The 24,604-nt window shown below is 48.1% G+C and overlaps 1 protein-coding gene across 8 annotated transcripts in view; it reads right to left on the minus strand.

Moving 5' to 3' along the window:
- FAM13C (family with sequence similarity 13 member C) overlaps positions 1-24,604 on the minus strand; it is a 914,350-nt gene that overhangs the window by 778,408 nt on the left and 111,338 nt on the right. For all 8 annotated transcript variants that reach the window (XM_063961752.1, XM_063961754.1, XM_063961756.1 and 5 more), the window contains 2 exons: positions 18,887-19,070; positions 10,475-10,595 (listed from right to left, as the gene is read on the minus strand). In XM_063961752.1, coding sequence (XP_063817822.1) covers positions 10,475-10,595; positions 18,887-19,070 — 305 coding nt within the window. The remainder of the gene's footprint in view (positions 1-10,474; positions 10,596-18,886; positions 19,071-24,604) is intronic.

The following is a 24,604-nucleotide window of genomic DNA, read 5'->3' on the forward strand; positions in this document are numbered from 1 at the left end:
TATATACAATAATTCAGCTGCTGCATGCATGATAATGTACCAGATTAATAACAGATTAATAACAGCAATGCACTGTAGAAAATACACCATAGTCCAGCATAAGGTAACATATGTATAATGTATAATTCAAGTGCATAGTCTGGAACCTGATCCTTAGAACAGGAGGTGGGGCCCACCGGTGGTTTCTCCTGTACCCCTGAGGGCCAGTCCAAGCCTGAGGAGTAGTGAGAAAGGAAGATCATCCACACTGCAGTATTTAGAATGGATTGAAGCTGAGATAGATGGATGAGGCAGTTAGACCACCATCCCAACCACCCCTCCACCCCCCAGCACCCATGAAAACAGACGTATTACAGTTCCAGACAGCTTTGCATAGACTGCACATTGATGACAGAGTGTCCCTGAATACTGCTTACATGAGAGCCGCACTACAGCCCAGTTATGATCTTTCTGTTGAAAATAGAGATGTAACTACGACATACGACTCTACGTAGCCAGTACTTGCATACACTTTGTTCTGGAACATGTGCAACGCACAAATAGGCGTTTCTGTAGCACTGCACAGGCCCTTCAATGTACATATAAAAAGGTGCCATTTTGAAGGTAATAATTCACTATATACAATTAATTGTTTAGCAAAAATCTCACATTTTGTGAGGGAAAAATAAGTAGATATTTTTTTTAATTGAACATACTCAATTTTTTGAAATTGCATTATGCTGCATATTATGTTAAATATCGGTTTGCCCATACAGCACACAAAAATGGCTCGGCCAAATCTTTATCAATACACATATGAGAGACAATTCTGACACCAAGTGGAGAAAAACTATAATCTCAGCATTTTATTGACATACTATATATAATCTCTTTGTGCATAAACCAAGTGTTTCCATAAACTCTAGTCCTGAAAGCCTACATTTGAGTACATCCTGTGTACATTTTTTTGGAATGGATGGAGGCGTGCTCATGTCTAACACCTCCAAAAACTGAAGACACTGCCAACTTCCTCCACCCAATACCTAAAAAAAAATCACTGATAGGCAAATTGGGACAAATATTTTAGCTGTCAGGAGAGCAGTCCTGCGGAATTAGCACTGACCCACCTAACAGCAGGTATAACTTTCTGATGTTAAGTATATCTTTCTGACTTATAGTTAATCGAGTAGTGACACAGCAGCAAATCAGGAGCTAAAGATTAACCTCCGAGCTGCCAGTATTAATCAGGCTGAAACACTGCGCAAACAAGTGATAATATTTATCATAGACATTTATGAAGATTTGGAACTTGGAAGGTAACTTCATTTATATACATGGTATACAAAATTCCTTTATAATAGGCTTTTGAGCAAAAACTCATTTATGACATACAAAACATACAACCATTTGATAATACGGGAAAGAAAAATAAGCAATGTGTAAAGGTATGTGGATGACAGGTCGACAGGCCCGCCATCAAGGGGGGACGGTGGGTACTCTAGGCCCGGGGTGCTTGTAGTCAGGTTCAGGGACGCACGTCAGCTGCCTGCCTGCGCATTGGCAGGCAGCCACGGACGGAGAGGCAGAGACGTGGACCGCGGCCATATTCTTAATACAGAGCCAGCCGTGAGCCAGTCGGAGCTCACAGACTGGCAGCCAATCAGGCTGCCGGTCCGTGAGCTCCGATTGGCTCACAGTCAGCTCTGTATTAAGAATATGGCCGCGGGTCGCGTCTCTGCCTCTCCGTCCGTGGACAGGGAGTGGACAGGTGTGTGTGTGGGGGGGAACGGACAGGTGTGTGGTGGGGGTGGGCCCTGTCTTGTGAGTGTCAATCCCGGGCCCCATCATTTCTGATGGCAGCCCTGCAGGTCGACACCAAATGGTTGACATGCATATGGTCGAGATGTTCAAAAAGTTGACAGGTTCAGATGGTCAACATGATTGACATGAGTTTTTTTGAATTTTTTCATACTTTTCTATCCACGTGGACTATGATTAGGAATGGTAATAACCTGTGCCGAGCGCAGCGGTAGTGGAGCGAGGCACCTTGCTTGAAGCAATGCGAGGGGACTTGGTACTCTAATTAGGGTTCCATCTGCTGGGAGCTATAATTTGACACCAAAAAAAAAGGAGATTTGTGGTAGACATACCATGGTTAAATCTCTTTCTGCGAGGTACACTGGGTTCCACAGGGAATACATCGGGGTGTAGAGATGGATCTTGAGCCAGAGGCACCAACAGGCTAAAGCTTTAGACTGTCCCAGGATGCATTGCGGGGCCTCCTCTATATAACCCCGCCTTCAGGCACTGTTGAGCTCAGTTTCGTTAACCAGTCCAATGCAGTAGCAGGTAAAAGAGAAGGCAGATGTTAGTCACATAGAACCACGTTCTCATGACAGGAGAAGGGACTAGCGGCTAATGCCATACAAACCCAAAGAAGCTAAGTGCGTCAGGGTGGGCGCCCTGTGGAACCCAGTGTACCCCGCAGAAAGAGATTTAATCATGGTAAGTCTACCATAAATTTCCTTTTCTGCAGCGGGGTACACTGTGTTCCACAGGGAATACATCGGCGATGTCCTAAAGCAGTTTCTCAAGGGAGGGGACTCACCTAGGCTGTGAGCCATTCATGGTCCACTGTCTCAAGAGGTTCAAATGGAGACTCTTGCAGGGCAGTCAGAGGACAACAGACAGATCCCATAGAGCCACAGGAGGGACATAGGAATGCTGAATCCACAATACGGCCTGAGTGAGTGTATAGATGCAATTTTTCTCTGAAACCATACCGACAAGGCAGAAATGTGAACCTTGAGGGAGGCCAGACAAAGTCCTAAATCCAGGCCTTGTTGCAAAAAAAAACAAAAGTTTGGATGCTAAAATTGTAAGCATCATAATTCTTAGCAGCACACCAGGTGAAGTAAGAATTCCAGACCCTATGATAAATCCATGCAGAAGCCGGTTTGCGGGCCTTTAGCATAGTTTGAATCCTTTGGCCCATAGAGAATCCTTTGGCCCTCAGGAGTGAAGCTTCAAGAGCCACGCCGTCAAATCTAGTCTGGCCAGGTCTGAGTATACACAAGGGCCCTGAACGAGGAGGTCTGGGCGTTTAGGAAGTAGAAGAGGACGCTCTATCGATAGACTCTGCAGGTCTGAGAATCAATGCCGTCTGGGCCACGCTGGAGCGATTAGAAGTAGTATTCCTCCTTCTTGCTTGAACTTCCATAGTACCCTGGGCAGGAGTGACACTGGAGGGAACACGTACGGTAGCCGAAAGTTCCATGGAACTGCCAATGCATCCACGAACGCTGCTTGAGGATCCCTTGTTCTTGATCCGAAGACAATAACTTTGTTATTGTGTCGAGACGCCATCAGGTCTGCATCTGGTAGGCCCCACTTGTCCACTAGGAGTTAAAAGACTTCCTGATGAAGACTCCACTCTCCGGTGTGTATGTCCTGACGACTGAGGAAATCCGCTTCCCAGTTGAGGACTCCCGGAATGAACACTGCCGATATTGCTGGCAGATGGCGCTTCGCCCAACGAAGGATTTTTGACACTTCCATCATTGCCATGCGGCTTCGAGTGCCACCTTGATGATTTAAGTAAATCACCGTGGTGGCATTGTTTGATTGTACTTGAAGAGGCCTGTTCTGTATTAGAGGCAGGGCAAGAGTCAAAGCATTGAACACTGCCCGTAATTCCAGAATGTTTATCGGGAGGAGAGATTCCTCCTTGGTCCACCGACCCTGGAGAGAGTGTTGCACCAGCACTGTGCCCCAACCCCTCAGACTGGCATCCGTAGTGTGTAGGACCCAGTTGGGAGCCCAGAAGGGACGGTCCCTGCTCAACTGCTGGTCCTGTTGCCATCAGCTCAGTGACGGATAAACTTCCTGAGTCAAGGAGATCATTTGAGACCTGATCCGATGAGGCAGGCCATCCCACTTGGAAAGGACTAACCTCTGCAAAAGGCAGGAATGAAATTGAGCGTACTCTACCATGTCGAATGCTGACACCATGAGGCCTAGTACTTGCATCGCCGAGTGTATCGACACTCTTGGGCGAGAGAGGAAGTATCTGATCCTGTCCTGAAGTTTCAGGATTTTCTCTGGAGACAGAAACAGTCTTTTGCTGTGTGTGTCCAGCAGTGCTCCCAGGTGCACCATGCTTCGGGCAGGGACCAGCGAGGACTTATTCCAGTTGATGAGCCACCCGTGGGCTTGTAGGAAGCGTACCTCAGTTGCAAATGACTAAGGAGGACATCTTGGGAGTTCGCCAGGATCAGCAAGTCGTCCAGATATATGGCAGGATCCTGATTCCCTGATGACGGAGATAAGCCGTTATCATGGCCATAACCTTGGTGAAGAGCCGAGGAGCTGTGGCCAATCCAAACGGCGGAGCCTGGAACTTATAGTGAAGGTTGCCAATAGCAAACCGCAGATATTGCTGATGCGATATGGCAATAGGTATATGCAGATAAGCATCTTGTATATCCAGGGATACCATATAATCTCCGGGTTTCATGGCCAGTACAATTGAGCGCAGCATTTCCATATGGAACTTGGACACTCTCACAAATTTGTTCAGTGATTTGAGGTTGAGTATAGGCCAGAAAGACCCATTGGGTTTCGAGACTCGAAACAGGGTCTAGTAGTATCCTCTGCCTCTTTGGGACAGGGGTAACGGCACTACCACTCCTGTATCCAGGAGGGAACGCACAACCAGGTGGAGAGCTTGCGCCTTTAACGGGTCCGAAGGGATAACAGTTGTTCGGAACTTGCGAGGGGGACGTCTCTTGAAAGAGACTGCGTACCCATGAGGGATGACATTCCTGCACACATGCGTCTGAAGTGGTCTTTAACCAGACCTGGGTGAATTGCAGAAGTCGGCCTCCCACACTGGGATCCCCCAGCGGGAGGCCCGCCCCATCATGCAACAGGCTTGTCTTGTTTGGAAGCAGGCTGACGGGCAGCCCAGGATTGTTTTGTTTTGGGCTTAGTGGTTTTGGGAGCACGAGTTTGTCTCGGGTATGCCTCACCTTTTGTTTTCCCATGTGGTCGAAAGGAACGAAAGGTGGTACTCTTTGCCTTCTGTGCATAAGGATTAGTATTCAGGAGAAAGACAGTCTTAGCAGCCGTTAAGTCAGTTATGTTCATATTCAGATCCTCCCCAAATAGGATGTCTCCCTTAAAAGGGAGTACCTCCAAGGTCTTTTTGGAGTCCAGGTCCACCTTCCATGACCTCAACCACAGAATACGGCGAGCCAGGATGGACGTAGTTGAAGCCTTGGCCGCCATTACACCTGCCTCAGAGGACCCCTCCTGAATATAATGGGAGGTGGTGGTAATATGAGACAGATATTGTCTTGCAGTGTCAGATATATCCTGAGGCAGCTCATCCTCTATTGCCTGAACCCAAGCTTCAATTCCTTTTGCGGCCCAGGAGGCTGCTATAGTGGGTCTATGTACAGCACCTGTAAGGGAGTAAATAGACTTCAGGCATCCCTCCAAATGCTTATCTGTCGGTTCCTTCAGTGACGTGACAGTGGTGACAGGCAGAGTAGATGACACCACAAGACGGGTGACATGGGAATCCACTGGCGGTGGATTTTCCTACTTGTTACACAACTCAGCGGAGAGGATAACAACCTACTGTAGCATCTTTTTAGACAGGGAGAATTTCTTTCCTGGAGAAGACCAGGGTTCCTGATGTATGTCTATCAAATGGTCAGAATGCGGTAAGACTACTTTTGCTACCTTCTGATGCTTCAATTTATCAGGTTTCTTAGATGCAGTAGTGGGATTTACATAATTGATTTGTAGAATCAGCTTAATAGCCTCCCCTAGGTCAGGGACATCAACTTGCATTGTAGTTTCCTCGTCAGAATCAACTGCATCAGTGTCTGACGGGTCAGTATATTCCCCATGCTCATCAGAAGTATCATCTGAGATATTAGTGGATTGTGAGGAGGAAGCGGCTCACTTAGATGACCCCTTGACCGCAGAGGAACGTGGGGTAGGTTTTTGTCTAACCAAAGATTGATTCAATTGTTGTAACTGGGTAGACAGAGTATCCACCCAGGGCGGATTTACCATAGGGACAATATGTAGCTGCAATGGCGCAGGAGGTCCCATAGGGGGCGTAAGGCTTGTCACAAGCGTATTAAGCATATTTAAGAATGCCACCCAAAGTGGCTCCTGTTTGGCTACAGGAGCAGCGGACTGACTGGGAGACGTATGGCACATATTACACAGACCATCATTCAAAGCTTCCCCCTCAGACAAATCCCTTGCGCTGCATGATGCAGGATTGTCCATGGATTTCCCACCCTTTGCGTTAGACATTTTAGGGAATGTAACTGCAGAGCGTATGAGTACGAAATTGCCAGACAAAGTACAATACTGTACCTGCGAATAAATCCCCTAGTATGCGACAGTGTACACAGTACACAACACCAGCTTCTAAATCCGGTTTTATGTGACTGCGCACACCGTACACAACACCAGCGAATAAATCCGGTATGATGTGACTGAGTACACAGTCGAATTTCTGTAGCGGTAAATACTGTGCAGCACTATATATGAGACCCTGACGCACCTAGTCCCCTCGGGTACAGAATACAGTGATAGCTATAGCTTGTGATACACTGAAAGTGAAAACCACACAGCAGAAACAGACACACATTGTCACAGTGACAATGCAGGTACCGTATATACTCGAGTATAAGTCGACCCGAATATAAGCCGAGGCACCTAATTCTACCACAAAAACCTGGGAAAACTTATTGACTCGAGTATAAGCCTAGGGTGGGAAATGCAGCTCTAGCCGTACACAGCCCTCAGTGCCAGATATGCCCTCATACTGCCAGATATGCCCTCATACTGCCAGATATGCCCCCACAATGCCAGATATGCCCCCACAGTGCCAGATATGCCCCCACACTGCCAGATATGCCCCCACACTGCCAGATATGCCCACAGTGCCAGATATGCCCCACAGTGCCTGATGTGCCAGATATGCCCTCATGCTGCCACATATGTCCCTCATGCTGCCACATATGACCCTCATGCTGCCACATATGCCCCTCATGCTGCCACATATGCCCCTCATGCTGCCACATATGCCCCCTCATGCTGCCAGATATGTCCCCTCATGCTGCCACATATGCCCCCTCATGCTGCCAGATATGCCCCCTCATGCTGCCAGATATGTCCCCTCATGCTGCCAGATACGTCCCCTCATGCTGCCAGATATGTCCCCTCATGATGCCACATATGCCCCCTCATGCTGCCAGATATGCCCCCTCATGCTGCCAGATATATCCCCTCATGCTGCCAGATATGTCCCCTCATGCTGCCACATATGCCCCCTCATGCTGCCAGATATGCCCCCTCATGCTGCCAGATATGTCCCCTCATGCTGCCAGATATGTCCCCTCATGATGCCACATATGCCCCCTCATGCTGCCAGATATGTACCCTCATGCTGCCAGATACGTCCCCTCATGCTGCCACATATACCCCCTCATGCTGCCAGATATGCTCCCTCCCCAAGTGCCAGGTATGCCCCACAGTGTTGTTACTTACCCCTCCGTCGATCCCGCGCTGTCTTCTGGAGGGACACGAAGCGCACAGCACGCGCCTCTCCTGTGTCCCTCCTGCATCTTCGGCGGCCGCGGCAGGTCTATTAAAGGAAGTGCCGGTTCGTGATCAGAGGTCACGAACGGGTACTTCCTGTAATAGAACCGCCGCTGCTGCCGCCGGAGATGCAGGAGGGACACAGGAGAGCCGCGCGCTGTGCGCTTCGTGTCCCTCGTTCACACTGCTCTGCCTCTGCCTGTCACTGACTCGAGTATAAGCCGAGGTGGCTTTTTCAGCACAAAAAAAAGTGCTGAAAAAGTCGGCTTATACTCGAGTATATACGGTAATTATTTTAGTCAGACAATAAAACTGCACTGGACTAGTATATATATATATATATATATATATATATATATAAAACAATGCGCGGTCTGAGGCCGGATGTATATATCAGAATACTCGTACAATATATTCTGGCAGAGATACAGTTGTTCTTAACTAACGCTGTCTTAAAATTACACGTAGAATACTTAAGTGTCTGCAGAATCACGGCACTGATAAATCAGGTGGATTTACAGAGGAGACCTTGCCCTGAAGTTCCGGAGACCAGTCGCAGCTACTGTGATAAGATGGCGCTCAGCGTCTTAGTCAGGGAGTGAGGGAGAGTGTGAGGCAGCCCCAGGGCAGAAACACCAGCAGTAGATGGCGCCCGTAGCTGGGTCAAGCACCTTATCCCCTATGCTGGTCCTCACCACCGGGTACTATAGAGCCTTATTAAATTGGATAATGTATTATCCGACCTGTGCTCTTATGCCCTGGTGGATATAGTGGGGTCCCTGCTCGACCACAGTGTCCATGCCAGCGTCGCGGTCCGTCTCCTTAGACTGCAACCAGAACGCGATTTAATGGCGGGTCCCGCCTGGGGCACCCTCTTACCACCTCCCTTAGTAGCGGCCACGTGATCCAGGAGAGCGTCTGCGGTGGTGTGCCTAGCAACCGGAGCGTCTCCGCCACAAGTACCCGGGAACAGAGCAAGCGGGAGTATGCAATGCCGCTGGGGAGGTGATGGAGCCGCAGCACAGTATGTCACCCTGACTTATGAAGTGCTGCAGCCCTTGAAGTCTTCTAAAAAGCTTTTTCAGGGCTGCCATGCAGGCACCAACTCTAAAACTGAGCTCACAGTGCCTGGAGGCGGGGTTATATAGAGGATACCCCGCAATGGATCCTGGGACAGTCTAAAGCTTTAGCCTGTTGGTGCCTCTGGATCAATATCCATCTCTACACCCTGATGTATTCCCTGTGGAACACAGTGTACTCCGCTGCAGAAACATGAATAACTTAATATGTCAACCTTTTTATGTGTCGACCTTTTTCACATGTGCATGTTGACCATTTGGTGTGATCCTAGACACTGTCAATGTTTTGACTGTTGACCTATTATACCATAAACGTGTGAATCCTGTAACTGTGAAAACAGTTAAAAAGATTCAAATGTCCCATTCTTCATTGCATCAGTAAATTGTACAGCTGCATAATATAACATAGGCATGCCTCACATTTAGAGCCGGCCCTAACCAATATGATGCCCTAGGCAAGATTTTGGCTGGTGCCCCCTAGCACCACCGCTGGTTCCGCCTCTGACCTTGCACCTCTTTCCCAGCACCATCACCCCTCACCCATAGCAGTCCTTATTTTGGTGTTTGTACCCCCTATATTTTAAATACAGTAGGAACAGTTAGCACATTTGACGCACAGCCCAAAAAGGGGTGTGTTTTTGCTGGCAAGGGTCATGGCCACACAATAGCAACCCCAATTCCAATTACACCACACAGTACTGCAACTTTATTCACATTTTATCATGCGATAGTGTCCATAATTCATATTACATCCCACAATAGTATCACTTTACCTTATAAACGTTACTCTTCACAGTAGAGCCCCTTATTCACATTACATCACACTGAATTGCTCCTTATTCACATTACAGAATACCCTATTGCTCTTTATTCACATTAGACGACACAGTAGTGCCCTTTCTATACACAATGCCACATAGTAGAGCACCTTATACACATAATGTCACACATTAGTAATGCATTTATACACATAATTCCACACAGTAATGCCCCTTACACATATGAGACACATTATTAATGTCCTTATAAACATAATGTGCCTTACACATTATGACAACCTTTATTAATGCCCTTTTACACATAATGTCCCTTACACATATGCCGCACATTATTAATGCCCTTATACACATAATGACACACATAGTGCCCTCTACACATTTGCTGCACATTATTAGTGCCCCTATACACATTATTAATGACACACATACAGTAGTACCCTGTTACACATATGCTGCACATTATTAATGCCCTTATACACATAATGACACACATAGTGCCCCTTTACACATATGTTGCACATTATTAATGCATTTTTACATGACACACATATTGCTCCTTACACATATTCCGAACACTACTGCACAACCAACCCACTCACATGCACACAGCACTCACACTGCCACTAACACTGTGACCTCTGCCTCTGCTTGGATACAGATGTGTCCTCATAAATCTTGCCTCAATGCTAACGTCGGGCACACCTTTTTTTATGAAAATTCATCTTATTTGCATTGCTATGTGTCTAGGATGCACAAGCAGTTTCTGCTGATTAAAATTATATGCAGCATGCCTATACACTGTGTGAGACTGTGGCTGTATCTGCATGTGAAATGCTACACACAGAATATAGGCATGCCGCATATCATTTTAATCAGCAGAAGCTGCTGATGCCCCTAGGCATATCAAATGCCCTAGGCAATTGCCTAGTTTGCCTATGCCTATGGCCGGCTCTGCACATTAAGCGTTCTTGTAACACTAGGACACACCAAGAGAGGGAATCACTGTACCTGCTGGATGTTTTCTCGCTGTAATCGATCTGCAGTTAACACGTAAAGGTTCTTCATTATATACAGTAAAAGCGCATTGCACACAGCTTGCTCTGCTTGAACGTTACCATTGAATGGGACCCTGTGCATTAAAAGAGAGAAAATGATGTGCCATTATCACTTTGTCTTTGTGTGTTAATTATACTCTAGTGCTGGTGACTGGTTGCTTATTTGTACAGCGCAAAAGAGATGAGGTACAAGCAGGGCCAGTGCTAGGATGTTCGGCGCCCCCCTGCAACTTATAAATTTGCGCCCTCCCATACTTTACAGAGGGACAGCACGCAGCGAAAACGAGTTTTATGGTAAGAACTTACCGTTGTTAAAACTCTTTCTGCGAGGTACACTGGGCTCCACAAGGATGGACAATGGGGTGTAGAGTAGGATCTTGATCCAAGGCACCAACAGGCTCAAAGCTTTGGCTGTTCCCAAGATGCACAGCGCCGCCTCCTCTATAACCCCGCCTCCCTGCACAGGAGCTCAGTTTTTAGTTAACCAGCCCAATGCAGTAGCAGGAAAGAGACGACAACAGTTAGTAGCCACATACACCACACTCTCACGAAAGGAGAAGTGTCAGCGGCTAATGCCATACCAACCCAAAGAAGCTAAGTGCGTCAGGGTGGGCGCCTTGTGGAGCCCAGTGTACCTCGCAGAAAGAGTTTTAACAACGGTAAGTTCTTACCATAAAACTCGTTTTCTGCTGCGGGGTACACTGGGCTCCACAAGGATGGACAATGGGGATGTCCTAAAGCAGTTCCTTATGGGAGGGGCGCACTGTAGCGGGCACAAGAACCCGGCGTCCAAAGGAAGCATCCTGGGAAGGCATAAAACCTTATTAACGTGTTCACTGAGGACCACGTAGCCGCCTTGCACAATTGGTCTAGGGTTGCACCACGTTGAGCCGCCCAAGAAGGTCCAACAGACCGAGTAGAATGGGCCGTAATGTGAGCAGGAGCTGACAGACCAGCCTTCACAAAAGCATGTGCAATCACCATTCTAATCCACCGGGTAAGGGTCTGCTTGTGAGCCGGCCAGCCACGTTTGCGAAATCCAAACAAAACAAAGAGAGAATCAGATTTTCGAATAGAAGCAGTTCTCTTCACATAGATACGGAGAGCCCGTACCACATCCAAAGACCGCTCTTTGGGAGACAAGTCAGGAGAGACAAAGGCCAGAACCACAATCTCCTCATTAAGGTGGAACGAGGAAACCACCTTCGGTAAATAACCGGGGCAAGTCCGAAGTACCGCCTGGTCACGGTGAAAAATCAGATATGGGGAACTACAGGAAAGGGCACCCAAATCCGACACTCTTCTAGCAGAGGCAATAGCCAGCAAGAACACCACCTTAAGGGAAAGCCACTTAAGATCAGCTGAACCAAGGGGTTCAAACGGAGGCTCCTGCAACGCCTCCAAAACCACGACAAGTCCCAAGGAGCCACAGGCGGGACATAGGGAGGTTGGATACGCAACACACCTTGAGTGAAAGTATGAACATCAGGTAAAGTCACAATTTTTCTCTGAAACCACACCGACAAGGCAGAAATATGAACCTTGAGGGAGGCCAGACGCAGGCCTAAATCCAGGCCCTGCTGCAGAAAAGCCAAAAGTTTGGCTGTACTAAACTTGGAAGCGTCATAATTGTTAGATGCGCACCAAACAAAGTAGGAATGCCAGACCCTATGGTAAATCCAGGCAGAAAGCCGGTTTCCGGGCCCGCAACATAGTTTGAATGACCGCCTCAGAAAAACCCTTAGCCCTCAAGACGGAAGCTTCAAGAGCCACGCCGTCAAAGACAGCCAGGCTTGGTCCTGATAGACACATGGGCCCTGAACGAGGAGGTCTGGGCGTTGTGGAAGTAGAAGTGGACGCTCTGACGATAGGCCCTGCAGGTCTGAGAACCAGTGCCGTCTGGGCCACACTGGAGCTATGAGAAGCAGGATTCCACTTTCTTGCTTGAACTTCCGAATTACCCTGGGCAGGAGTGACACCGGAGGGAACACGTACGGCAGCCGAAACCTCCACGGCACCGCCAGCGCATCCACAAATGCTGCTTGAGGATCCTTTGTTCTTGCTCCGAAGATCAGAACCTTGTGATTGTTTCGAGACGCCATCAGATCCACGTTTGGAAGGCCCCACTTTTCCACTAGGAGTTGAAACACTTCTGGATGGAGGCCCCACTCTCCGGCGTGTACGTCCTGACGACTGAGAAAGTCCGCTTCCCAATTCAGGACTCCCGGGATGAATATCGCCGATATGGTGGCATTGTCCGACTGTATTTGAACAGGACGGTGCTGTATTAAATGCTGGGCCAGGTTCAATGAGTTGAAGACCGCCCGCAATTCCAGAATGTTGATCGGGAGGAGAGACTCTTCCCTGGACCACCGACCCTGAAGGGAGTGTTGTTCCAGTACCGCGCCCCAACCTCTTAGACTGGCATCTGTCATCAGCAGGACCCAGTCGGATATCCAGAAGGGACGGCCCTTCCTCAATCGTTGGTCCTGGAGCCACCAGTGCAGCGACAGACGGACCTCCGGAGTTAATGAAATCATGTGAGACCTGATCCGGTGAGGCAGGCCATCCCACTTGGCCAGAATAAGCCTCTGGAGGGGGCAAGAATGGAATTGAGCATACTCCACCATGTCAAATGCTGACCCCACGAGGCCCAGCACCTGCATTGCCGAATGTATCGACACTTGCGGACGAGAGAGGAAGCAACGAATCCTGTCCTGAAGCTTCAGGACTTTCTCCTGAGACAAGAACAACCGCTGGTTGTGAGTGTCCAATAGCGTTCCCAGATGCACCATGCTCTGAGCAGGGACCAACGAGGTTTTATTCAAGTTGATAAGCCACCCGTGGGCTTGCAGAAACCGGACAGTCATATCCAGATGACGCAGGAGAAGTTCTGGGGAATTTGCCAAGATCAGCAGGTCGTCTAGATACGGTAGGATCCTGACCCCTTTACAGCGGAGTACCAGCGTCATCACCACCATAACTTTGGTGAAGACTCACGGAGCCGTAGTTAAACCAAAAGGTAACGCCCGAAACTGGTAATGGAGGTTGCCTATCGCGAACCTCAGGTATTACTGATGCGACACTGCTATAGGAATATGCAGGTAAGCATCCTGTATATCCAGGGAGACCATATAATCCCCCGGCTCCAAGGCCAGAACTATAGAGCGAAGGGTTTCCATACGAAACTTGGAGACTTTCAAAAACCTGTTCAATGCCTTGAGATTGAGAATGGGCCGGGAAGACCCATCGGTTTCGGCACTAGAAACAGTGGAGAATAGTACCCCCATCCTCTCTGAGCAAGAGGCACCTGTACTACCACTCCTGTGTCCAGGAGGGTCTGTACCACCGAATGTAGAGTTTTTGCCTTTGTCTGGTCCAAAGGGACGTCTGTCAGGCAAAATCGATGAGGGGGACGGTTTTTGAAGGCTATGGCGTAACCTCGAGTGCCGGCTTCCCGTACCCAGGCATCTGAAGTGGTTTTCAATCATTCCTGGGTATATCCTAGAAGCCGGGCCCCCCACCCTGGGGTCCCCCAGGGGGAGGCCCGCCCCGTCATGCGGCAGGCTTATCGGTTTTGGAAGCTGGCTGACGGGCCGCCTAGGCTCTTTTGGGCTTTGGCTTACCAGATTTGGAAGTGTGGGCCTGCTTGTGGTACGCCTGACCTTTTGCTTTACCTGGAGGATGAAAGGGACGAAAGGAAGCACCTTTAGCCTTCGACGCAGAAGGAGCGGTACTTGGCAGACAGGCAGTTTTGGCAGTAGCCAAGTCAGCCACTATCTTATTTAAGTCCTCCCCAAACAGAATATCTCCCTTGAAACGGAGTACCTCCAGGGTTTTTCTAGAATACAGATCCACAGACCAGGATCTCAGCCACAATATCCGGCGAGCCAGGACTGATGGAGTACAGGCCTTGGCTGCTAGAATACTGGCATCAGAAGCTGCCTCCTTAATATAGTGAGAAGCTGTGACAATATATGACAAGCATTGTCTAGCATGATCAGAAGAGATTTCAGCTTCCAACTCTAGGGCCCATGCTTCAATAGCCTCTGCAGCCCATGTTGCTGCAATAGTGGGCTGTTGTGCAGCACCCGTGAGGGTGTAAATCGCTTTTAGACAACCCGCCACACGTTTATCCATAGGCTCTTTTAGAGACGTGACGGTAGTGACAGGTAGAGCTGGGGAAACCACCATCCTAGCCACATGCGAGTCCACTGGAGGAGGCGTTTCCCAATTTTTAGACAGCTCTGGCGCGAGGGGATAGCGAGCCAGCATCTTCTTTTGAGGCACAAACTTCTTCCCTGGGTTTCCCCAGGATTCCTGACGTATTACTAGCTGGTCAGGTTGAGGTAAAACCTGTTTAGCCACCTTCTAACGCTTGAAACTATCTGGTTTCTTAGGAGGGACGGATGGCTCGGGTTCATTCTTAATCTGTAGAATCAACTTAATAGCCTCCAAAAGATCAGGAACATCCACATTTGAACCACCCTCCCCATCAGCAGTATCTGTGTCAGAATCTGTGGGGTCCGTGTAAGCGCCATCTTCATCAGACGAGGTGTCAGAGATAGCCGTGGATTGTGATGAGGTAAGAGCTCGCTTAGAGGGCCCCTTGGTCTTAGGCGAGTGAGAGTCAGACTTTTTAGTAGTCAAGGACTGGTTCAGTTTCTTCAATTGAGCAGACAAGTTATCTGCCCACGGCGGGTTAGCCGTGGGGACCATAAACGGTTGAACCGGCATAGGAGGTCCCATAGGGGGCGTTAGTTTAGTAACTAGCGTACTCAGAAGCGTGGAGAAAGTGGCCCACGGCGGGTCATTATGGACCCCCGTTGCTGCAGTTCCACTGGGGGGCAAGGAACCCCCTGAACCAGAGCCCGTGGCTGCTATATTCACCTCATAGGTATCTGTGGCTTCAGCAACACCGGTAGTGTGTTCAGCCCCAGAACCGTTACCATCAGAAGCAGACATGATATAACTTGCAATATCAGGTAACACAGTACAATTGTCAGCAGCACAATACCTCTTACCCAAACCCCTGCGCAGTGTAGTCAGCACCAGCAGGGATACAGGAGAGATACGGTGACTAAAATCACAGAGAAAAATACAAATTAGAGTATATCTTGTGAATAACCTATATCATATCAATATAAACCTGACGCACCAAGCCCCCTCAGGTTATAGAATATAGGGATAGCAAGTGGAGTGAGAGACACGAAATGGAAACCACCCAGCAAGCTAGTGCACACACATAGTCACAGTAATACAATGCAGAGGTTATTACCAACAATAATACTGCACTGGACTAGCTTATATATAGCTTTGTAATCAAGAGATATAACACTGCACAGTAAAAAAACTGGATGTATATCCCAGGGTACTTGTACCAGAGAACCCTGACTAAAAGCACTCTTTCTTAACTATCACTGTCTAAATGACATGTAGAATACTTAAGTGTCATGTAAAGTCACAGCGCTGACTACCAGGCGGCTTTACAAATGAGGATTTGCCCAAGCAGTCCCAAGAACAGTGTAGCTGAGAGAAATGGCGCCCAAACACTGACAGGGAGTGAGGAAGAGACAGATATGCAGCTCCAGGGCGGGAACTTTTACTAGCAAATGGCGCCCTGGGGCTGGGGGAGGGGCTCCAGGTCTAAGCCTTATCCCCTCTGCTGGCAAAACCACCTGGTACTGCGGGCTACTTGTAAAAGGTTAATAAGAGAAAACCTGACCTGCACCCATGCCCTGGTGATCTAGTGGGATCGCCTGTACTGCCACAGTGTCCACCGCCAGCGCGCGCGGCCCGCCTCCCATCGGCCGTGCCGGATCACGATAAAGCACGGTCCCGCGAGCGGGACCCACTCACCACCTCCCGAAGCGCGGCCACGCGATCCCGGAGAGCCCCTGTCGTGTGTGCCTGACCAGAAGAAAACCGGAGCCTCCCGCTGTAGTTACCCGGTAACCAGGGCGCGGGCGTGTATATAACCGCTGGGGAGAGATGGAGCTGCAGCAGTGAATGTCTCCTGACATCTGAACACTGCTGCAGCCCTTGAAGTCTTCACTTTCTTCCTAAAAATGCTCTTCTTAGGGCTGCCTGGAGCAGCCCCTCTGTTATGTGCCTGCTATCTGCGGCACCAACTACAAAACTGAGCTCCTGTGCAGGGAGGTGGGGTTATAGAGGAGGTGGAGCTATGCATCTTGGGAACAGTCAAAGCTTTGAGCCTGTTGGTGCCTTGGATCAAGATCCTACTCTACACCCCATTGTCCATCCTTGTGGAGCCCAGTGGAGCCCGCAGCAGAAAAAAAGGTATGTGGTCTCACAAGAAAGGGGTGTGGCCACACAATAGTACCCACATTATACCGCATGCAGTAGCTCCGCTTATACGCATAGTGCCCCTAGTAGTAGCGCTGATTACACGCATAGTTCTCCCAGTAGTAGCGCCGCTGACACGTATAGTGCCCCCAGTAGGAGCTCTGCTGACACGCATAGTGCCCCCAGTAGGAGCGCTCCCAGTAGCAGTGCCTCCAGTAGTAGCATCGCTTACACACAAAGTGCCCCCAGTAGTTGTGCTGCTTATACACAGTGCTCCCAGTAGTTGTGCTGCTTATACACAGTGCCCCCAGTAGTTGTGCTGCTTATACACAGTGCCCCCAGTAGTTGTGCTGCTTATACACAGTGCCCCCAGTAGTTGTGCTGCTTATACACAGTGCCCCCAGTAGTTGTGCTGCTTATACACAGTGCCCCCAGTAGTTGTGCTGCTTATACACAGTGCCTCCAGTAGTTGTGCTGCTTATACACAGTGACCCCAGTAGTTGTGCTTCTTATACACAGTGCGCCCAGTAGTTGCGCCACTTAGAAATATAGTGCCCCTAGTAGTAGTTATACATAATACCCCCAATAGTAGTGCCATAATTCCACACACACACACACACACACACACACTTTCTCTCGCTCACAATCTCTTTCTGTCCACTCACCTAAGTCTGCCTGGCTGGATCAGGAGCAGCATCCTCTCCCTCTTTACACACAGCAGCCTGGTCCCCATGTAGCTCTGCCCCTCTGATCCATGTAGCTCTGCCCCCCCCCCCGATCGTTAAGCCCCACCCCCTTTTCCCATCCACAACACTGCTGAAGGGAGAGGGAGTGCGGACTGTTCAAGCTGCCGGCGCCGCTGCCTGTGTCTGTAGTGTAACAAGTGCAGCAGCAGGGACCTCAGCACAGGGATGCAGAGCAGGGAGAGCGCCTATCCAGCACAGTGCCTCCCTGCACTGCATCCATTTTCTGAGTTGGTAGCGCCGGGCCTGGGTACAAGGTAAAATCCTTTTCCATGATGCTTGAATGGCCATGGAGCAGTGAATAGATTTGTAGATTCAGATGGCAGTGTTTATGGAAAATCAGACTTCTGCACCATACACTGGGAAGAGTTTGGTAGAGTATAGGGTTACTTGCTATTAGGTGCATCCAGGGCTGCCAAGCGAACTGTCATGCCTTGGTACTAGCGGTATGGCCAAGCAGGTAGGGGCATGTTTTTGTTACATTGTAAATAACAGGGCCCTTTGCAAAAGTTGCATGCCACTGTGCCCCTGAATGGAACATAGGTGATCCTCACTGGCAGGCAATCTCACTGGCCTGCAGAAAGGCACGGCTTCTGTACCTTGTATAGCCCATGCCCTCACTAGTGTGTTTAGTTTTGCAGAGATTTGTGGGAAAGCATTTTTTTATTAAATAAAATAAAAGGGTGGAGAGGACATATTAATAGGGTCATTCTTTGCTGTTTGGAGGAGTGCATAGCCAAAATGATATTTGCTACAACTCTATGTGGTAGGGGGTCAGTTCCCTAAATATAATTTTAATATAATGTATTTTGTGGTACTTCTGCATAGTTTCATTTCTAGGCTTACTTTGCCCAAAGAAAATAAATCCCTAAACTTAAATATTGCAGCCTGTGAAGAAGACAGGGCCCAATATTCCCTCACTCCATGATTAATGGAAGCCACAAATTAAGCTAAACCAACATATATTTTAGAAGAATAACCTTATTTTCCTTAATGAAATAGCCGGTTCTGGTTTTGCACAGTGATCCTCTTTCTCTCCTGTGCAACCCTAGGTGTATTTCTAGTTTGCGGTGGTGGAGACTGAACATGTAGCTAAGTACCCACTCAGCAAGCTGTCTTAGTAAATTGGGCAAAACCAAAGCATTTTGTACTGCACATTACGTGGCTAACATAATGCAACTTGTGCTTTTATTCCCACACGAATTACATTTCTTTCAGTTATTCATGTGTGCCAAAAATTCTGATGAAGATTCAGAAGAAGATTTAGAAGAAGAAGGTCTAGTCCTGTCTCACTATGTATATAAGACCATAGATACCTGAAAAAGCTTGGTCCAAGAACAATAGAGATATTTTCCAGGGTCATGTTGTTTGTATCACTGTAAGAAGCCACCTTAATGAAGAAATTGCATAGATAGTGGAGAACAATAAAATGGGAACTGTTCAGATCTTCAATTAGATGTTTCAGCTCCTCAGTGCATTTATCCATATGTGAGCTGAACTCTGTGGAAGCAAAATACACATTTATCAGCAGGTTACATATTCTTGCTGTACATTCTCTTATCTGAACATATATACATATATTGCCGACTAGTTCATATAAGATCTACAGCTGCATTATGGCGGAAAGAAGATTCTGATGCAATACTGTGCCCAGAAGGTTCTAGAATACTAGTAATGAAACTAAGAACAATAATACTGTGGATCCTCTAGCACTATGGTTCCTGTAGCTTTAGAGCGATGGGGGCCAAGGGCTGGAAGAGGAAATGCCTATACTGGCTCACTGGTCACCTGCAGGGAGAGTGGGCGGCGGGGCCCATAGTGAGGCTCACACCCCGAAAAACAGGAGTCCGAGCTGCCCAGCGACTGCCCCATGCCCGTCTTGCATGACAGGGATTCCCTGTCACTGAGCTGGGTATGGATAGCAGTGGGACTCTCTCCCTTAGGGCTGAGAGAACGGAGGGGTGACAGAGGGAGGGGGTGTTAGGGGTGACCTCTTGGCACAAATACACACACAACACCCAGGGCACGTGCCCCCCCCCCCCTGGTTAATACCCTGCTGGGAAGTTCTAGTATATATCTAATATGTGATCTAATATAAAACATGATTTTGGGGAGATATAGGGACGAATTTAGTGTCATTTTGGTGTGCTGTTGTTGGTGTTAAAATGTCGTTGTAATTGCATATTGTGGACATTGCCCACAATTCTCCCTTTGTTTAATTTGGGAGAGGAATAGGTGTTCTACTTTTTCCTTTCCCAAATTTTACTTGTCAGAAATGATGCAAGTAAAAGTATCACATAAAGAAAAACAGCAATATAGCAATCCATTAACACAAAAAAATCAGTTGTTCCAGAGCAGAACTCCAGAGCCTTGTAATCAAATGCAATTCTTAAAACAACAGATATAATTTAGATCTGTTCCAAGTATTACATTCCTAGTGCACAATGAATTATTGGAAATGCTACATCAAAATAACACATAAGCTTAGACTTTCATGCTGTTAAGGCTATCTTAGCTGTTTGGATGAAATGATGCAACATAATTATATATTGGGCATTTCGACAGTATCAACAGGGAATATTTGTCAGCAGTATTTAAGTGAAAATAATCAGAAAGAATATTTTCTATTTAATGAATTAAAACCAGAATATACAAGGACTTTCTGGATGCAACTGGTTCTCTCGATAAATTTGAAGGGCTGTTGAGAAATACAGTACAGCAGGCCCAAGTGATACTGAGGAGGCATAGCCTAATCTGAGAGGCATGGCCACGCCTCCTACGAAAAAATGTAAATGGAACTGGATATTTGCATGAAAAAATGTCTTCCTCATTGTCTTGTACAGTGTCCGAGTATGCAAAGTAGGCCTGAGAGTAGTGTTTAAAAATATATTTTGGGAAGATGGTTTTAGAAACGTGGTAATCTTGCATGAACAAGATGTCCGTGTTGTGTATGTAATATTTACTAAAAAATCGAGTTTGCACGATTTGTGTTTTTTTTTCTAAGTCCCAATCCGGGAATTCACTAAGCACCAATCTCCGCAGTGTTTGGACTATTCGGAATGGTTTGAATGACAACGTTCACAAATACGAATGAATAGACCATCGGTCAAACGCGGCTGTTATTTCATAGAATACAGGCATTCACTATTCATTCGTATTTGGGTGTTAGTTTCTGAGTGCTCAAGTGCGGGTCTGTTTTTTTTCGATTCGTTAAAAAAAGCAGCAATAAAATAGACCTGCTTTTTCCAGTCGAGTTTGGATAACCATGCACGGATCAGTGAGATCTGTGCATGGTTATCTATGGAAAAGGGTCTGTTTAGTGTAAAAACGGGAAAAAAAAGTGCGTGGGGTCCCCCCTCCTAAGCATAACCAGCCTCGGGCTCTTTGAGCCGGTCCTGGTTGAAAAAATATGGGGAGGGAAAATGACAGGGGTTCCCCCATATTTAATCAACCAGCACTGGGCTCTGCGCCTGGTCCTGGTACCAAAAATACGGGGGACAAAAAGCGTAGGGGTCCCCCGTATTTCTGAAACCAGCACCGGGCTCCACTAGCTGGGGAGATAATGCTACAGCCGGGGGACACTTTGATATCGGTCCCTGCGGCCGTGACATTAAAACCCCAGCTAGTCACCCCTGGCCGGGGTACCCTGGAGGAGTGGGGACCCCTTCAATCAAGGGGTCCCCCCCTCCAGCCACCCAAGGGCCAGGGGTGAAGCCCGAGGCTGTCCCCCCCATCCAAGGGCGGCGGATGGGGGGCTGATAGCCTTGTGTGAAATTGTGAATATTGTTTTTAGTAGCAGTAGCAGTTGACCGAAAGTAACCTCACCGCTGACCGCAAAGTTCCCACCGTTGGCTACAATGGAGCGCATAGGCGCTACATTGTATCACTGCCGTGTGCTGCCTGACAGACACTACAGGAGCACACAGCCAATCAGGAGGGTGCCACGACGTGGCGCTCCCTGATTGGCTGAAGGGACCCTCTTTGACAGGAGTCAGGGGGGGTCCTGGCAGTCGGGGAAAGGGGTCCCATGTGTAAACATGGGACACCTTTCAGTGCGTGGTCGGGTTTCCGTTTTATTTTTTTGCCAAGTACGTGGATTATTCAAAGGTCGGATTCTTCACTGGATTATGTGACTATAATTTTTTTCACAGGTACCCCTAGGATTCTACATGGAGAAGAGGACCGAGCCTCGTGGGAACATAGGTAAGTATGTGTGCATGTTGGTGTGCATGTATGTAATAAAGTTGTACTGTCACGGTGTGTGTGTCCTGTTTTTACTGGGGTATTTTTTTAGTAGTAGTACTACAGGTACCAGCGGGCCCGGTTTTCCACCACATGCTGGTACTTGTGGTTCTCCAAGTACCAGCTTGCGGGGGAGGCTTGCTGGGACTTGTAGTACTGCTACTAAAAACAATATTCACAATTTCACACAAGGCTATCAGCCCCCCATCCACCGCCCTTGGATGGGGGGGACAGCCTCGGGCTTCACCCCTGGCCCTTGGGTGGCTTGAGGGGTGACCCCTTGATTGAAGGGGTCCCCACTCCTCCAGGGTACCCCGGCCAGGGGTGACTAGTTGGGGTTTTAATGGCACGGCCGCAGGGACCGATATCAAAGTGTCCCCCGGCTGTGGCATTATCTCCCCAGCTTGTGGAGCCCGGTGCTGGTTTCAGAAATACGGGGGAACCCTACGGTTTTTGTCCCCCGTATTTTTGGAACTAGGACCAGGCGCAGAGCTCGGTGCTGGTTGATTAAATATGGGGGGACCCCTGTCATTTTTTCCCCCATATTTTTTCAACCAGGACCGGCTCAAAGAGCCCGAGGCTGGTTGTGCTTAGGAGGGGGGACCCCACGCAATTTTTTTCAGATTTTTAAACACTTTAATCAACTTTTTAAGGTACACAATGAAGCCCTGCACGGATCTCACAGATCCGGACGGGATTCCTTGTGTTTTGTCAGGCAGTGTTTTACTCATCACTCCCGTAAAACACTGCCTGATATTACGAATCACATCGACATCGGAAAAAACGATTGTGTATAACTCGGCAGCTTAGTGAATGATCGTATCAGGATTCAAAAAGTTGCAGTAAAGTGCACCCGATAACATTCGAGTTCAAACACCCTTCAAAACGGCCAAAACACGAATCTTTGTAAATATACCCCATGGTGAGAATGCAATTCTCTGCTTGGCAGGGCTATTGTGACCTAGTACATTGTGAAAAGCAAAGTGTAGATGTAGAGGTATATCATGTTCTGTATTGTGAAAACATGTAACATATCCACACCTGAAGACGTAGGGCAAGAGTCACTGGGAGGGCGGAGATTAGGAGGTATGGCGCAGGCGACAGAGGAATAAAGTCACAGTGACAAAGGCTAGATGTGTCTCCGTCATGGACACAGCCCAGCAGCACAGCACAATGTGCAAGACATAGCCCCATAACATGGGAACCAGGATCTTTAAAGAGTCTACTTTTCTGTATCTGGAAGAGGTTAGCCATATTGCCTGAGACATGGAAGAGATGTACAAGGTCTCGGCCTACCCCAGTGTTCTAGGTCCATTTGTGAAGAGTAAGAAAGTGTGGGTTCTTCTAGTAAGTGCTACTGTGCGCACAAATTGTATCCTTCTTCCGTGTCTGTGTGGCAGGCATTAGGAGAATCAAGTAGGAGAAAGGCCATAGGGAAGGGTCAGAACCCACCAATAAGAACGGGAGTATCTGGTGCAAAGGCTGGCTGATAACTTTCACTTGAAAGTTGGTAAATCCAGCCAAGTGGGACAGTGTATGCCACCATAAGGGACATGGCCAAGTCATGTAGTGGGTATACACACACACACACACACACACACACACACACACACACACACACACACACACACACACACACACAGCAATAAAAACAAAAATCCATACACAACAACAATAGTCAATTTTTTTAAAATAAATACCTGTCTGTGTTACCTGACGTGTAGAATACCACAGCTCAGTATATGGGTCAGAAGACAGAGGCTGCTTCAACAGTAGCAGCAGCAGCAGCAAGACAGGACCTAGGGGTCTGCTAAGCCTTGGAGAGAGATAAAGTGGAGAGAGATAGTACCAGCCAATCAGGCCCTAACTGCCATGTTACAGGTTTGAAAAATGACAGTTAGGAGCTGGTTGTTTGGTCCTTCATTTCTGTCCACTTTATCTCTCTCCAAGGGTTATGAGTGTATTTACTAAGCCAGAGATAAGAGAACGGAGATAAAGTACCAGCCAATCAGCTCCTAACTGCCATGTCACAGGATGGGTTTTAAAAATAACAGATATGAGCTGATTGGCTAGTACTTTATCTCCATTCAAGGCTTAGTAAATAGCCTATTTAGTGCATAGACCCCTTTGTATGCTGTGATGTGTGATCCCCTAACTCCCTCTCAGCCAGGAAAGTAACAGGATTCATTCAGACAGTCATCCTGAAGGTAAAAGGTAATACCTGTTGGGGGTAATTCAGACTGGATTGCTGAAGCGGCAGCGGTCTCAGGGGGTAATTCAGACTAGATCGTAGCAGCAAATTGGTTAGCAGTTGGGCAAAACCATGTGCACTGCAGGGGGGGGGGGGGGCAGATATAGCACGTGCAGAGAGAGTTAGATTTGGGTGGGGTGTGTTTAAACTGAAATCTAAATTGCAGTGTAAAAATAAAGCAGCCAGTATTTACCCTGAACAGAATCAAAATAACCCACTCAAATCTAATTCTCTCTGCAAATGTTATATCTGCCTCCCCTGCAGTGCACATGGTTTTGCCCAACTGCTAACAAATTTGCTACTACGATCTGGTCTGGATTACTCCCTCAGTCTGATGCCCTTTGTGGAGTGAGCACGCGTATCGGGCACACTGCGCGTGCGCACCCCGGGAGGCCCAGTGATATGCTAACAGCATCTCAGGGCTGCGATCGCCTCTGCTTGATTGACAGGCAGAGGTGGTTGCGGGGCAGGAGGAGACGTTAGAATGCTGTTGACGGGGCGCGGTGTGGACAATGCAGGCGTGTCTGAACCATTGCGGGGG

The sequence above is a fragment of the Pseudophryne corroboree genome, chromosome 3, assembly GCF_028390025.1.
Source record: "Pseudophryne corroboree isolate aPseCor3 chromosome 3, aPseCor3.hap2, whole genome shotgun sequence".
NCBI lineage: Eukaryota > Metazoa > Chordata > Amphibia > Anura > Myobatrachidae > Pseudophryne > Pseudophryne corroboree.